This window comes from Enhydra lutris, unplaced genomic scaffold, assembly GCF_002288905.1.
Source record: "Enhydra lutris kenyoni isolate GAN:26980312 unplaced genomic scaffold, ASM228890v2 scaffoldscaffold41, whole genome shotgun sequence".
NCBI lineage: Eukaryota > Metazoa > Chordata > Mammalia > Carnivora > Mustelidae > Enhydra > Enhydra lutris.
In genome coordinates, this window is record NW_019154125.1 from 7509616 (window position 1) to 7525157 (window position 15542).

Consider the following 15542-nt stretch of genomic DNA (forward strand, 5'->3'; position numbering starts at 1 on the left):
GCCGCGCGCTCCCTGCTGTGCCCCGGGGCCGCCGGTGGCTGGGGCGCCGTAGCCCCTTTGTGTACGACTCGCTGGCCGGGAGGAGCGCGGATCCGGCACAGCGGAGGCTCCGCGGGGTCCCGCCGCCCCGGCCCGGTCCCGGCCGCCCTCTCCTCCTTTTTCTCCGCTCCTCCCTCCTCCGGGCCCCGGCCCCCAGCCCCGAGCTGCAGCCATTGGGTCGCGAGCGGCCCCGCGTCCTGCCGCGCACCCTACCCCGCCCGGCCCGGGGCGTTCACCCCCCCCACTCTCGCCCTGTCCCCCTCTTCATTCCTCCCCCCCATCCCAGGCCTCCAAGGTGGAGAAAATAAACTAAAAGCAGAGCAACTCAGAGACTCCAATAAAACGCCCAGGACCTAGAGCCCGAGCGCGAGCGCGTGTGCCGGGCGGCGAGGGGCGCGGGAGGCGGGGATGGGGGGGCGGGCGGGGGGACAATGAGCGCATGAAGTTACCTGCCCGGCGGCAGCGGCGGCGGCGGCGGTGGCGGCGGGGCCGGGAGGCGGCGGCGGAACAGGCTGCGCGCTCGGCGCCGACGGGTGCGCGCCGCGGCTTGGGGGAGAGTTGAGCGCTTTTCCCCCCTCTTTTTTTTTTTTTTTCTTTCTTTTTTTTTTTCTCCTCTTCTTAAACAAACCACAAACGGATGTGAGGGAAGGAAGGTGTTTCTTTTACTCCTGAGTCCAGACACCTCTCTCTGTTCCGTCTAAGCTTGTTTTGCTGAACACTTTAAAAAAAAAAAAAAAAAAAAAAAAAGGAAAAGAAAAGGAGTTGCTTGATGTGAGAGTGAAATGGACGTAAGATTTTATCCACCTCCAGCCCAGCCCGCCGCTGCGCCCGACGCTCCCTGTCTGGGACCTTCTCCCTGCCTGGACCCCTACTATTGCAACAAGGTGAACGCTCTGCTTTTGTTTCCACCGTGTTATTGCTGCTTGATCCCGGGAGGGGGGCGGCGGCGGCGGCGGGCCGGCGCGGCTACCGGGGTCGGTCGGCGGAGGCCGGTCCCGGGCGCGCTCGGCTCGCAGCCCGCTACAGCCCTGCGTGCGCTTGGGTAGTAAATACTGTGCAGCAGCTCCGGGGGTTTGCCAAACACCGCGATTGTGCGGAAAGTGACACGATTTGCTCGGATTCTTTCCTTCCTGCTGTTCGCGACTAAGGCTCCCTGCCTAGGTTTGCCGGGGGGCGTTTAAAAAAAAATTAAGAGAAAACCACGGAATACTTTGGGGGTGTGTCTGGGGTCCGGGAACGCAGGCAGAGAGTAAGAGAAGTCAGTTTATTTTCTAGTTTCCCCTTCTGCTTCCCGCCCTCTCACGGGCTGCGGGGACTCGTGGCACTGCTTCCCGGACAGGGATTAGTTGCCAGGGGAGCAGCCGGGAGTCGGGGTGCAGGGACCTGGGAGACGCCTCCGCCCCCCGCCGGGAAAATTGCTCCACAAGTCTTTTGTTTTTGCAAATCCTTTCGGGCGCCCGAGCCCGGTGTTCCGACACCGGTTTGCGGGCGGAGGTGCAGCGGGGTCGCCGGGTTTGGGGGACAGGTCCCGCTTGCGGGGGCGGGGGGCGCGGTAATTGCAAGTTTGTTAGAAGCCGGGCGAGTGCGTCGAGTTTACGTCTGAAGCTCCAACACTCCTCACGGCGCTTGGAGAAGCGTCCCAGGCTGGGCTGTACCCACAGCCCGGTGACCCCAGGTGCCAAGGCCGCGGGGTACCCGGGCGCGGCTGACCAGGCGGGTGGCCCCGGGCGGGCGTGGGGTGGGGGTGGGGGAGGCGGCCGGGGCTACTGCGAAGCTCTGCTCGTCCCGTAGATAGAATAGTCAGGGGGTGCGAAGGGAGGGGGTTACTCTCGGTGCTTCTCCAGCTCTCTGCCCCAGGAGGGAGGACGCGCGGGGACCGGCCTTCGAGGGCAGCCACAGGGCCACGGCTGTCCTTGCCCCGGGCTTATTGGACGTGTGGAAGCTGTCCAGCCGTGTGTACGTCGGAGGGGAGGAATGAGTTCTCTGAGACACCGGGCAAGTGGGTTAGACGCCCAGCTCCCCCTCAGCCTGCTTGGTACTGTATTCCCTGCAAGCAGTTCCTTGTCGGTCCCTCCGTAAATTCCACTGGATGAATTGTTGTGGGCCCTTAATATTTGCCTGCTGGGGAGGCATTATCAAACAGCTTTTTTACGTGATACAGAGGTATTTAACGCGCTGCATCCTCAGCCCCCCGGGCTCCCCACCACGCCACCGCCTCGCAGCTCCAGAGTCTTGGTCAGTCGGGACACACACACACACACACACACACACACACACACACACACACACAACTGTGAGTTAAGTGAACCACAGATATCACCCTGTGCAGAATCTCCTTGATGCTGGGTACAGTGTAAGGCTCCGTAGAAGGGCTATGCTGAATGTCTATGATGGATAGGCAAGTTTGAAACGGAGGACATAGTCTTGTGCAAGGCAGAAAGGCTTATCATACAGGGAGCTCTTTAGGTACGAACAGGTTGGAAAGCTCGGGTAACTTTGGTAAGAGAAGTTTGTGTAATGAAGTTTCATTATTGGTTAGTAGCTTAGTTCTTTTATTCTTAAATCTGTTTTGCCTTTATAAGCAAGTATTTTGTGTATGTAACAATCTGTTTTGCTCATAGCACTAGTACTAACAAAAATAATAAAGTAGCAGACCTATCATGGTTAGTAAACACATCTTCCAGGGTGGTAACCAGTACCAAAAAGAACCATTTTGGCAGTGAAACTGGACAAATCTGATTAGATTGATTGGTGATTTTAGGCTCCAAAAAGAAGGTAATGACTTGGATACACATTTCACTTGTCATTCTTGTGATAGTAGGGTCAGATTTAATTTAAAAGTTAAATGCTTTGGAAAATCAAGAATTACTTCAATATATTAAATCATTTTCCAATTAAGTGCTTTAAATAATTTTTGTGGGTTGTGCTGTGAATTGAATAAATTAATTTAGAAAGTCTTCAGAATTTACTAGCTCATTGAAGTTCCTTTCAAGTCCCCCCGTGTAGGAGAAGCAAACTGTTCTTTTAAAATGCAAATTAGCCACCCTTTCTATAGACTAGTTGCAAGTCTTCTATTTAACTTATCCAGGGAATAATGGATTTTTAAAGATGCAAAGTCATGATATACTTCTAATAGTAGGAAGAGACTTCATGGAAATACTTCTGGAAGAACGCCTTCCCCTGCCTTTCTCTGGATAGCAGTCTATTAAATATATTTGTCACTGATCCCCGATTATATTAAACATACTGAGTAGGTTTGGTAGGCCCCAGAAAACCTAGATACTAGTTTTTTCTACTCCATCATGATCAGCACTGGTACACAATTTCTATCCAGCTTCACTGTTTTAGTTGCTTAGAATGTAGTCAACTAGCATTCATTTTTGCAGTGACTCAAGTGGATTTGCAGGGATGTGGAAGATGGGCAGAAGTTTGGAAGAGGTGAAATAAGAAATCTGCATCTACATTTAGTGAAAGCAAGTTGGATCAGACTTCCCTGAAAGAGCCAAGGCAGCAAAGTAAACCTTGTGTCTTTCAGAGGTGTAATGAATATGTGGTTTATTACAAGAAACAGTCACTTTGTCAGGTTATTTGTTTTTAATAGGTTGGTAAGACCATAAATTAATAATTATCTTTATTTTAAATCTGTCAGCACTTTTGTAGTTGAAGTTGGTGTGCTAAGTCCCAGTGGAACCAGGATCTTTACATGCTTCAGAATCGTGCCGTTGTACCTGTAGTTTTCCCACTGATCTTTTTTTCAATGTTAGAAGAGACCCTAATCCAGAAAATGAATATCTTCTTCCTCAAGCTTTTCTAAACTAAAAGGAGGTTGTGTTACCCCACTGACACTTTCCGGCTGCTGCTCTATAGATTGCCAAAAACGCTACTTACATTTTTCAGTCGATAAACTCCAGAGGAGGCTTTTTTTTTTTTTTTTTTTGGAAACCATTTAATCTACTATTGGTCTATTGTAAGAGCACATTGTGTTATGAACACATCACTATGCAAACTGGCCTCCATTTTCACAGAGCCCATTGAGGGAGAAAAGTGAGAACAATGCGGACGATGTTGGTTATGGCAAGGGTGCGAGGCATCTCTTATACAAACAGCCAGAATGGATGGCATGTTGCTGTATATAGGTCAGCCTTTGAAACAGCAGCATAGCTCTCAGACTGGGCAGAAACATGCAGGCTGAAAGTAACAGTGTTCACCTTTTGGAACTTAAAGCATGGTTACATTTCAGACATTGAGAGATGGTATCATAGTCAGTTTCATCTAATTAAGACTATTTTAAGTAACACTGTAGCCCTTAATTGAAATTGCATTAAAGGAGCTCACAACTGGAGTGCAGTAGTAAAATATAGTCCTATTTTTTGTTCTAGTTGAAGGTGTCAGAGCATCAGTGCAAATCTATACCCACGGAGTAAGAACAGTTCCTTTCAGTTTCTTAGTGCAGTGTCATTTGTAAAGATTGTTTTCACTGATTTTATGCTAAATTGGGACAAAGAAGTGGTACTTTTTCATTTTTACAATGATGTGATGTGTTCAGTTATTGCTCAGTATCTGCCCACATAAGGAACAGGAATACAATGATGTTATGACATGGCTAATCACAGGGATGCTGACCTCTGCCATCAGTGGGAGAGGAAATAATGGTCTTTACTGTTCTCAGTGGTTGCTGTTGTGGAATCAGGTCCTGAAGCTTTCTTTGGTTGGTTTAGACACAGGCAAGTCCAAGACACAAACCCATGCTCAATACTAGTTATACACAGACTAAAGAATAATGACCGTTTGGGATGTTGGGCTTTTGTCATTGAAATGAGGAAGGACAGTGTATAATCTTTTCATATAAACATAGGAAGAAAGGACCTATTTGTGATGAACTCAGTGTTGAAATGTCAGGGCTAACATTAAACACTCCATAACTTTTGAGAAAAACAAGATTCATTATTGTTTCTGCTACATCTCCTTTGAGCTTATTTTCCTATTTACTTAGAGCATTAGGTCTTGGGCTTTAAGGTGACAAAACTCATTGCATCTAAAATACAGGATATATAAGCACATTAAGGTGGAGTCATTATTTCTACTCTAATTAATAAATGTAAGAAAAAAGAGGAGAATGGGAGAAGAAGGAGGAGGAGGAAGGGGAGGGTTATAAGCAATTTAGAGCATCATGCCTGATTAGTTCTATCCACATACATAACTTCTAGGACTTCAGTAAATTCATAGTTGATACTTGGGACATCATTAGTGTGATTAAAACTCCCTTAGGAGTTTTACTGGCTGGATCTTTCTTAAGTTCTGAGGTCCTTAAAATGTGCTTTAAATAAAAATTTTATAGGTAAGAAAGAGCAGAAAACAAGCAATCATACGGTTTTGGCCACCAAATCAGATATCACACAAAAACCTCAAATGTAGCTATCTTGACTTTGTGGGATATTTCACTGTCACAAATTCCAATTTTAAATGTCTGTGCGAAAATTGTAGTATGGGTTTTGGAGAGATCAAATGCTATTTTTAACATAGCTTATGTGGCTTAATATTCTCACAGTTTATCGTATTTTTTTAAGGTTACTGAATGATGATATTAAGGAATGTTTTAATATTTTGCTTAGAAAAACTAAACTGATATTTAAATATTATCTTAATAAACTGCTATTGTAGATCTTTTTTAAATGATGTGATTGCAAGGGATGTAAGAACAGGAAAAAAGTAAGGTACTTGAACCTGGAAGAAAAAGGGAAAGTTCTGAGTTTAACAGTGACTTCCTTGGGACCAAAACTGGGCCTCAAATATTGGTTTCGGTATGTGGAACTATTTTTTTTGGCCATGCTTTTTTGCAATGAGCTCAATTCAAGAGAGGGATAATGTAGAGAATTGGAGGAAAATCATACTTAGCTACAAAAGATGATTTATCCTAGTATTTTCCAACATTTTGCTAGGAGACTAGAAAGTTGAAAAGACCCTGGGGATATTTCTCAACTGCTGGTAATCCCTTCTGCCCTGATCGAAAAGACTGCCCTCAGTATCAGGTCTGTCTGTATGCCCCCTGCCTCCCCACCTCCCACCCCTGCCCTTCCCAAACACCTCCAGTCCAGGAAGAGCTTGGGACCCTGGTTTAGCTCCTCCCTAATCGTAAATCCCACCTGGGAGGTCTGTACCTTCTAATGTGAACTCTCTTCCCTCTCCTCAGGAATGTGACTCCGCATTGTGGTTATCTTGGAGAGCGTGCGCCTTTCCTGATTGTCATCATTGTTACAATCATCATGTTGACCTATTCATTCTTCCTCCAGTACCTGACCTTATTTTCTGGTTAAGGAAATTGGAATCTGCCAGTCTCCCGGCTCATACCCACTTTTTAAAATCCTGAATCAGGCTCTTCTCTTTTTCTCCATTTTCCCATCTGAGTGAATGACATAAGGTCATGCAATAATAGACCAAGAAACCATAGATACTTTGCTGTGAGGGAAAATAACTATGGCGGTCATTTCTAAGGTCTACTAGTTTCCACCTTTCCCCCACATTTTAAGCGCAGTGTATTTAGAGCTTGGAAACAGCTTCTGGAGCATCCCTTTCGGTGAGAAGTCTTTATTTAGATTGTAAAATAGTATAAAAGTGGGACTGTGGTTTCCAAATCTTGGGTTGGGCTATAGTAAGTTAGGGGAGTTAACGCTTACAGAAAGTAAATGGGTTAACAGACTTAAGTGTTTTCATCAGAATATGCATGGACAACTAAAACAAGAAGAGTTGGACATGCAGAACTTATTTAACTAATCAACTTAGATAACTTAACCGACATGTCAGCTCTCTGAACGTGAATCTCCAGGTCCCTGGGAAGTCTTGGCACAGAATATTTGTCTTGTATCCCAATAAACATGAAATGTAGCAATCATGACTTGATGGAATGCTGTTAATAATTACATTTTTAAAATGGTATCAATTGTTTAAGACAAAACTTACATTGTATACAACCAAATCCAAGAATCTAAAATGTACACCTTAGGAGAAAACAAGATTGTAGTGAACCATAATTAATAAATACTCTGGCCCCAATTGTAGTTCTTACCTGCAAGAAGCTTCCATGGGAAACATCTATAAGCTTGAATGCCACCTTGTTGGTCTCAATTAAATTTAAGCAAAATTCAAATATGAGAATGTTTCCTTTACCAATTCTAAAAAAACTTTCTTGCCTTTCCTTTACTTCCATTCTGGTGTTATTGATATATTTTTCAATTGATCTTTGCACCTCTCAGAGTCAGATAGCCCGTGGTCTCCAGTGGTTGACGCGACCTGCAGTCAATACTGAATAGCGTTAAATGGACTGTCCGTTAGGAAGCTGGAGTGCCAAGACGATAGAGCTTACATCTGCCCTAATGAATTTGAGAATTTTTTGTTTTACACCATGCATGCCAAGTTTCATCCCGAAGAGCAATTTCTCATTAAAAATAGTTGAGTTATAAACTGCTTAGAAATGTGGTTTATAATGGAAGTGCCAACAGACTGTTAATTATAGCAGTTCTTCCATAATACTTTGAGACATGGAATTCACATTAACCTGAATGAGCTTTTCCTGGTTATAACATGTTTCTCCCTATAGCATTCATTTTGAAAATGGGAACATTATATTGCTCTGTGCTTGGATGTTGATGGTGCAGCAGAAAAGACCAGAAGGAAGATAATGCCAGAAAGAAATACCCTGCTCTTTCATGACAGGAGATACCAGTATTTTTCCAGACCTCTGTAGTTTGGTCTATGGCAAGTTTGCATTACTTGATGAATAATGCCAAAGCTAACTTTTAAATGCTATCTTCAGATTTCCATTTTACTCATGAAAAATCATCATTTATACACATTTATAATACCAAAGGTCGTGCAACCAATGTTACTATTAATGCTTTTCTGTTTGTCCGTTTTTCACTTTGGACTTTTAAATGCTTCTGCTTTAGCCAAGTATTTATTGGTTTTCATTCCTGAGTTATGTGCTTTTCTGAAGCTATCTTGAAAGGACTCCTAATTAAACTAAGGCTATGGTTGGTTGACACGAAGCTTTGTTAGTGGCCAAGAAAATATAAAAAGTTATTTTGAGGGGCTGCCTGGGTGGCTCAGTGGGTTAAGCCTCTGCCTTCAGCTCAGGTCCTGATCTCAGGGTTCTGGGATCGAGTCCCACATCGGGCTCTCTGCTAGGCAGGGAGCCTGCTTCCTCCTCTCTCTCTCTCTCTCTCTGCTTGTGATCTCTCTGTCAAATAAATAAAATCTTAAAAAAAAAAAAAAGTTATTTTGAGTTACTACGAAGACCTACAAGTTATATGTATCTGATCCACACGGGTGAAAATGGCAGCTTCTACAGAAAATAGCTTTTCTTTAATGTCTGGGAGCATCTTTCTGGGGGTTACCTAGTCAGAGACATTGGGGTGTGTGTGTGTGTGTGTGTGTGTGTGTGTGTTTTCTTATGTTCCTCATGTCCTGGATATATTTCTGGTGATACATGCATGAGAATTGATCATAAATGGCAGAATCTATCAATGTGTACAACAACAACAAGGGAAATCACACTGCCTCGTAGGAATGCCTCATTACCATTCCACTTTAAGAAACATAGCCATATTTCACAGGAGAAGATGCTTTCCAGTGCTAGGGCTTTAGTTGGGCATAATATAACCCAATAAGATTAAAGGACTAGAGCTTTCTGAGAAAAACCATAGGCTCTCCGAAGAAAAGACTGCTTTTTGTTCAAGATTTGAGATAAAAACTGAGGGCCCTTAAACCTATGTTGACTTACTCCATAGGCAAAATAAATATAACCATGGAAAGGACATGGTCCCTCCCCCTCTGTTTTCTACTCCCTTTAGAAGCCTGACTTCGTTGTGTCTGGTAAAAGTTCTGACACTAAAAACCTTTAATCCACCTGTGTCCCACTCTGCCAAGTATCCACTAGAGAAAATAATTTATATTTGTATCAAGGAAGTCTTACGAGAATTAAGGAGTCAACAGAGGCAGATTATTTTGAAATCCTGTGGTGAAAGATGTTCAAGAATTCAAACAGTGGTAGACCTTAGAAAAATACCATATTCCCGGCACACTTCTTGTATTTCTGCTCCTCTAGTGACACAAATGTATTTTCCAAAGTTGTAGACCAGTGATTCTTCCAGCATGGGAGTGAAAAGGAGAACCTTTTGTAGAGGGGTCACAGGTGAATTGGGACAAGTGGGGCATGTGTGGGTAGGTCTGTAGTCTCCTCCCACTTTCCTATATGGATAAGCCCCTCCCCCCAGGGCCTTCCTCCTTCTTCCAGTTGAAAGCCAGTGCTGTACCCGCCAGAGATGCTTCTGGTGGGAGTTGGTGCCTGTTTGCAGCTAGGAAGGTGAGCTAGAAGTTGAGTCTAACTGCTACAGAGGGACTGCCCTCTTACAGCTCTTGACTTCAGGGAAGTGAGCTTGCCGCTCTGTACCTTCCTCTGATGGATGGGACAGAGCTGCAAATATACAGTGTGCGAGATTAATTACTGAATGGATCGACTGGGTCTAAAGATAGTCCAATTACATTGAAAGCGTATCTGTGCACCACTTGATTTTCTGAAGTCTTTTAACTCAATTAAATGGTTAATTAAAAAAAATGGTGGGGTAAAGTGTAATGTTCATTGGCGTCTTCATACATTGTGAAAACCAGTTCTCCCTTTCTAGGCCAATAGGCCTCAGCCCAAAATGCCAGCAACAATTGTATAAAGAGAAATGTTAATAATAAAGAGTCAGGATAACCTTTCAACAAAAAGTATATTTTATCATTTGGCAGATGCAGTCATGAACATTAATCATAGAAACCTGCAGATAGTAGAAGCTTAATATCAAAGCTAATGATTTATTTTATGTTAATGACTTTCTGCCAGGGCATAAAAGACTGTTCATAATGGACTCTCCGCGCTATGTTCAGTTACTAAGCTAATGGGATAATCTTTTCTCTCCCAAAATTAAGCTTTTTGAAATAAATTATGCTGTTACTTTTCAAGGTAACTCTCAAAAATTTACTGCAAAACTAATCTTTTAAGAACTGCTTAAAGAAATAAAGGGGAAGAAAAATCCCAAAGCAGCTTTTCTAGTTCATGAGCAGTTTTACTTAATTAGAGAGAGAAAGTTTGCATGTATGCTAATATCCCTGAACTTGCAGTGCCAAATAGTTGTAAAGTCAGCCTTCAGTGACTGCCCATGTCGGCCTTTGGAGAGTCAGCCCCCATGGGTATAGAACATGTTTTCGTCACTTACCAGGCAATAATGAAGGGAACGGTAGTAAAACGTTGAGTTGTTCACTGGGAAGTTTTTAAAATCATGTTTACAATTAGTTATAACCAACATTATATTTCAATAAGAGATAATTTGCCTACTGAAGTTCACATAATGTGCTAATCATGTCTAGTGGTTAATAAAGGCCTCCTACCTCACTCCCCTGATGGCTATAAAAGGCTATTATATTCATGGCTGCGGTTCAGGTACAGCTGCTCTGTGTTAATAATGCATCATTGTCCCACTAATCAACACACCAAAGGTCAGCCCCCCTAAGCACCTAAACCGCCTATTCTCTCTCCAAAATATTTATTAACACCTTAAAAGCGTATCTGTTCATTTTCCTTAGACTCCGAGTCCCGTTAATTCCACTCCAGGCTACTTGTGTGATAAGGGTTTTGTAACCTGAGCTAGGTCACAGAGGAGATGAATATATATTCACACTAATTTTCTCCCATAAACATGTTTCCCATTTCCACAGTAAAGGACTGAATTAGTGTAGGGTTGTTTCACTCATGAGCCCCTTTATAATGAAGTAGGTGTGCTCCAAAGTGAGAACGTTTTCAGATTGTGGGTGTTATTTAAGGAGACATTTTGGAAGGAAAACAACTTTTCAATAACCAGAAGCATTTGAAGTCCACAGAGCCAGTCGGGAAATGGGGAGGGATATTTATAATCGAAACAGACGGGAATCGGTGTTAGTTTATAAACCTGATACTGTAGTGAAGTATTGTTTGCTTAATTGTTCTTTTGGCATAGGAAAGCAATAATAGTAAAAGCTTCTTAAACCATATTTTCTGCACACAAAGAACACATTCACGTGGGATTTCCATTTTGCTAGAAAATCGTGTAAATCAATAAGCTAGCACTTATCTGCATTAAAATTAGGTAGACAAAAATTTATAGGCACAGTGATAGTGTAGTTCTCTTGATACCCTTGGTTAGTGTTTAAGATAATCCTTGCTTTTGTGTCCTCAGAGAGCCAAAATGTTAAGTGAACAAGATCTCATTTTCCCATCTTGTATTATTGTCTCTGTTTCCTCTTACTCATTTTGATAACCTTGCGTGTGTGCGTGCGTGTGCGTGCGTGTGTGCGTGCTTGTGTGTGTCTCCTTCCTTTATGATTCGGGAACCTTCAGTGTTTTAAGAGAAGAAAAAGACATGAAACTCAACTATGTTTCCATCATCAAGAGAAATGCAAAAGGCAAACCAGGGGGAGGAGCCTGGGTTTCTGCAGCACATAACGTACAATGGTACATTTGTCATGCTTTAAATATATAATGCCTACAATAAAATATGTACAGGCACCGTTGTGATCTATGAAGTCCCTGGCTCCAGTGCCATTGTTTGTAGTCTCTACGGTTGTCATACATTGTTCTTTGCACATCATACCCTTACAGCAGAATTTGACACAATTTCTAGCTTTCAGCCTGCACCATTTTCATTGCACAATATACATGAGTTTGACAGGGTGTGTTGAGGAAAACTCTGGCAAGCAATTGATATTTTGAAGTGGCAAGCGTTTCAGCAGCTGCCTGCTTGTGAAAAAGGAATGATAAGATATACTGTATTGTTAGTTTCAGGGAAAGCACTAAGGTTTAAGCTCTGTAAAAATGTACACATTATTCGTCAGTGGCGAAGCAAGTCTTTTATGTTTTTTAGAGCTTAGCTCGCTGGCTGATGTGAACTAGAATGACATTGGTCAGTAAATGAATAGGAGTACTTTGAATTTGAACTACTGCCAATTTTGCACCAACAAAGGAACTGACAAAAGAAAGATTTTATGTGAAATGCAAAGCACACCCAATGTTTTGGGGGCGGGGAAAGGGAAGGAGAGAGACAGAGAGAGAGAGAGAACCACACGAGGGGAATATTCTTTCACACATATTCGCGAGGATACCAAATAGTTAAAACACATCCATTTTTCATGGCTCATCAGCTACGACCTAAGCTGTTTTATCGAATGTTCTTTAAAAACCTGTTGTAGACACATAGGCTTTTAGAATTTGTTCATATGGAATTTAGAGTGTTGTTCTAAATATCACACTGTGCCCCGGGGGCCTGTTGGCAGGATATCAGAGCTGCCCACTGTTGGAGTCACCAACTCTCTCTCTTGTAGTGGGAAATTATAGTTTAATCAGTTATGGCACTTTCAGTGTGTGACGTTCATTAGCGAGGCAATTTGTCATGACTGCTAATGGTCAGAATGCATCTGCTCCCTCCGTTACAGAGCGCGATAAGGAAGAAGACAAATATATCAATATCTGATAGTATTAACTTGTTTCAAATTTGTAATCCAAGGTTAGTTGCTCAAAACAGACACAGCAGCAGATTAATAAGTAGCCTCTATTCAATTTTACTGGGCCCTGTTTTTAGGGATTTATGACTTTCAGGCACACTAATGTGCTATTATGAAGGGCACAGTCCTTGATTAGATGTTCAACAGAAAGTAAGTTACGAGCAGCGTACCTTCTGGGTTCATCTGGAAAGAATTTATGTGCATAATATTTTCTATAGAGCACCATAAATTGAAAGGTTTGATGCATGCAGTATTTCTGACATGCTAAATATTCCTCTTATGATTAAAAAAAAGTCACTTTCCCATTGGTTTATAAACCGGTCAGTCACTTTTCAAGGGAGATTAGCGTCCCGATCTATTTGAAAAGTTGTAAAATTCTGGTGAAAAACTTCAGAGTGAATTAGAAACATCACGTTTTCCCCCCAGTACACTGCTTTATAAGATCATTGTTCATTGTTCTACATGGGAAAAGTTAAGAAAGATTCCGCCAGTTGAAAAGGCTGGATTTTTTTTTTTTATGTATATCTCATATTTTCTAGATATTACATCACATAGCTTGCCGGACAAAATCTTTTTGACACATTTTCATTTTTAATGAAAGGCCCTAAAATTCAGAGCATAATGATTTCTTAGAAACTGAACCCAATCTTGGTAAAAAAAATTCGTTCTTGCTAGTAACAAAAGCTGTTACTGTTTAAGTTCCTGTTGAGCGGTTAGTCTGTACGCTTCACTGAATGTTGTCAAAAAGGCTTTCCTCATGATTGACAACCCGGCAGGAATGTGAATGGAGATTTTAATTGCGTATCATATGTGCATATCAGAGTGAGCGAATTCATGACTCTGCTTAGCTCCATATCTCTGCAGGTCAGCCGTGCCAAAAAATGCTCTTTTATGTGCAATTTTTCCAAAAAGAGAAAGGTGTATGTGTACTGAAGTCATCCGTTATTCATTTCTAAAGTGAAACACTTGTGTTCCCTTAGCCTCGGAGTCTGAAAGTGGAACAAAAATCCATTTTGAGATTTCTTTCTTTTACTCTTTGCCCTTACACTTGGATGATGTAAATTCTTTTGAGTTGCAAGTTGGGAAAAGTCTGCCAGAACTTATTTTTCTTATGGCACTTGTTATATGAAGTGTGTTTGTCTTTCTTTTTTTTTTTTTCTTTTTTTCCCTAAAGAGTACTTTGAAAAGAAAGAAAAAATGTAAGCCAGCGGAAAAAGTTACTGAGGTCAATTGCCTTTCTATATAACTTGCAATCTTTAGAGAAGGTCTGGGGGTTGGGTGGGTGGAGAAGAAAGGATATATTTCTGAGAGGGGGAAAGATTCATAAAGTTGCATCTGAATTTTGGTTAAAAATAGCAAGAATGCAGTGCTTATGGTAAAACGACATTAATAAATATATGAATGTTCATTTCTTAGAAAAAGCTCTCCTCTGCCGAAAACATAAAGGTCAAAGTTTCATTTCTGCCGTCACTGCTTTGCCCAGATACAGGGCAGGGATGTACCATTTATCTTTATTGAGATGTCTCACCCCAACACACATGAGATTTTCAAAGTGGGGTAAAAACTTGCTTCGTAAGAGACTTTGGCTACACTGACAGCCCCACTCCCGCCCGGACCGCTCAAGAACTTCTTACTGTAAAAACGCGACGAAACAAAAATGTGTGATGAATACGCTTATATAATTTTTCATTGGCGTGATGTGAAAATTTGGCACGTGGGCTGTAAATTTACCGCATAGCTACTTTTCCATGTCATTTTGAATAGGTGAGAAAAAGATTAGTGCCGGGGTCATTTTAAAGAGAACCGTAAGAGTAAGTAGGGGAATGTTGAAAAGATGATGACTTTTATAGCCTTAGGAGATCCCATGGGACTTAACTTTGTTCTGGGCTCTAATATGTTATCTCAACACATTTTAGAACATATCAAATTGCAGCCTGGTGATTCAGCCCTTCTTATGACATACAGTGCAAGGTGCTTGCTACACGACGGCGATGCTGTACCTTTAAAACGCCGAAGAAGAAAAAAAATCTATTTTATTTTAAAAATCTAGCTCTATGTATGGGTGACATTTTTCTAATGTTATGGAAGACTATTTTGTACTTTATATGGAGAGCTCAGGCAAGGAAAAAATCTATTTACAAAATGAAAAAAAGCGCTCAGCTGAGTGCATTTCACTTTTAAAGATGATATTCTGGTAATGAACTTTATCAAGCAGAGACCATTTCAGTAAAAGTATTAAAGTAGTTCCTATTTCGGTTGCCTCACTTAAGACTGTCACTGTTTCCATTATAACTTCTTATTTTCAGGTGCCTCTAATGCAGTCCCCATACAAATATTTGCACAGGGATGAGATGAGAATATTTTAGTCTACGAAATCGACTTTTTATTTAGAATGCACTTCTGAAGAAGCGCGAGGCTTTGTTAATAAGGCATTCACTAGACAGCACCTGTGTGCAGTTTTAGGCTGTGTTTTAGGCGTGAGATGAGAAAGCGGTGGGCCCCTGCCTCCGGGCGGCCAATCGAGAAGAGAGGAATACAAAGGACCAGACCAGAGCAGAGCTGAGGTATAAACTGATGTGGTAAGAGGTCAGTGCTTAGAGTTCTGGGAGTACAGAGAGCAAAGTAATGGATTGAGGTCGGGGGAATCCAAGCGGCTTCCTGGAGGAGATGGCATTTCAGTTGGTCTGAAGAATTGGAAAGTTACTCCTATTTTTGAATTAATTTTTATATTCCTACCTCTTTTCGAAATGACTTGAGGCAACTTAAAATTAAGAAACAAGGCGGACAATAAGGCTATGAATAGCAACACAGAACATCACAGCCCCGGAAATGGAGACACAAGCATACTTCTTAGCTTTGGTATTATTACTATAATTAAACATTAAATTTGGCCCTTGCTCTCTCATTGAGCAAAACCAGAAACACCCTGAGTG

The 15542-nt window shown here is 42.1% G+C and overlaps 1 protein-coding gene across 1 annotated transcript in view; it reads left to right on the forward strand.

The window, feature by feature from the left end:
• Positions 1-788: 788 nt before the first annotated feature.
• The window catches only part of LOC111155427 (thymocyte selection associated high mobility group box), a 299729-nt gene continuing 284975 nt past the window's right edge, over positions 789-15542 (forward strand). Inside the window, exon 1 of the mRNA XM_022515581.1 lies at positions 789-923. Within this exon, the coding sequence (XP_022371289.1) occupies positions 822-923 (102 nt within the window). The 5' untranslated portion in view covers positions 789-821. The remainder of the gene's footprint in view (positions 924-15542) is intronic.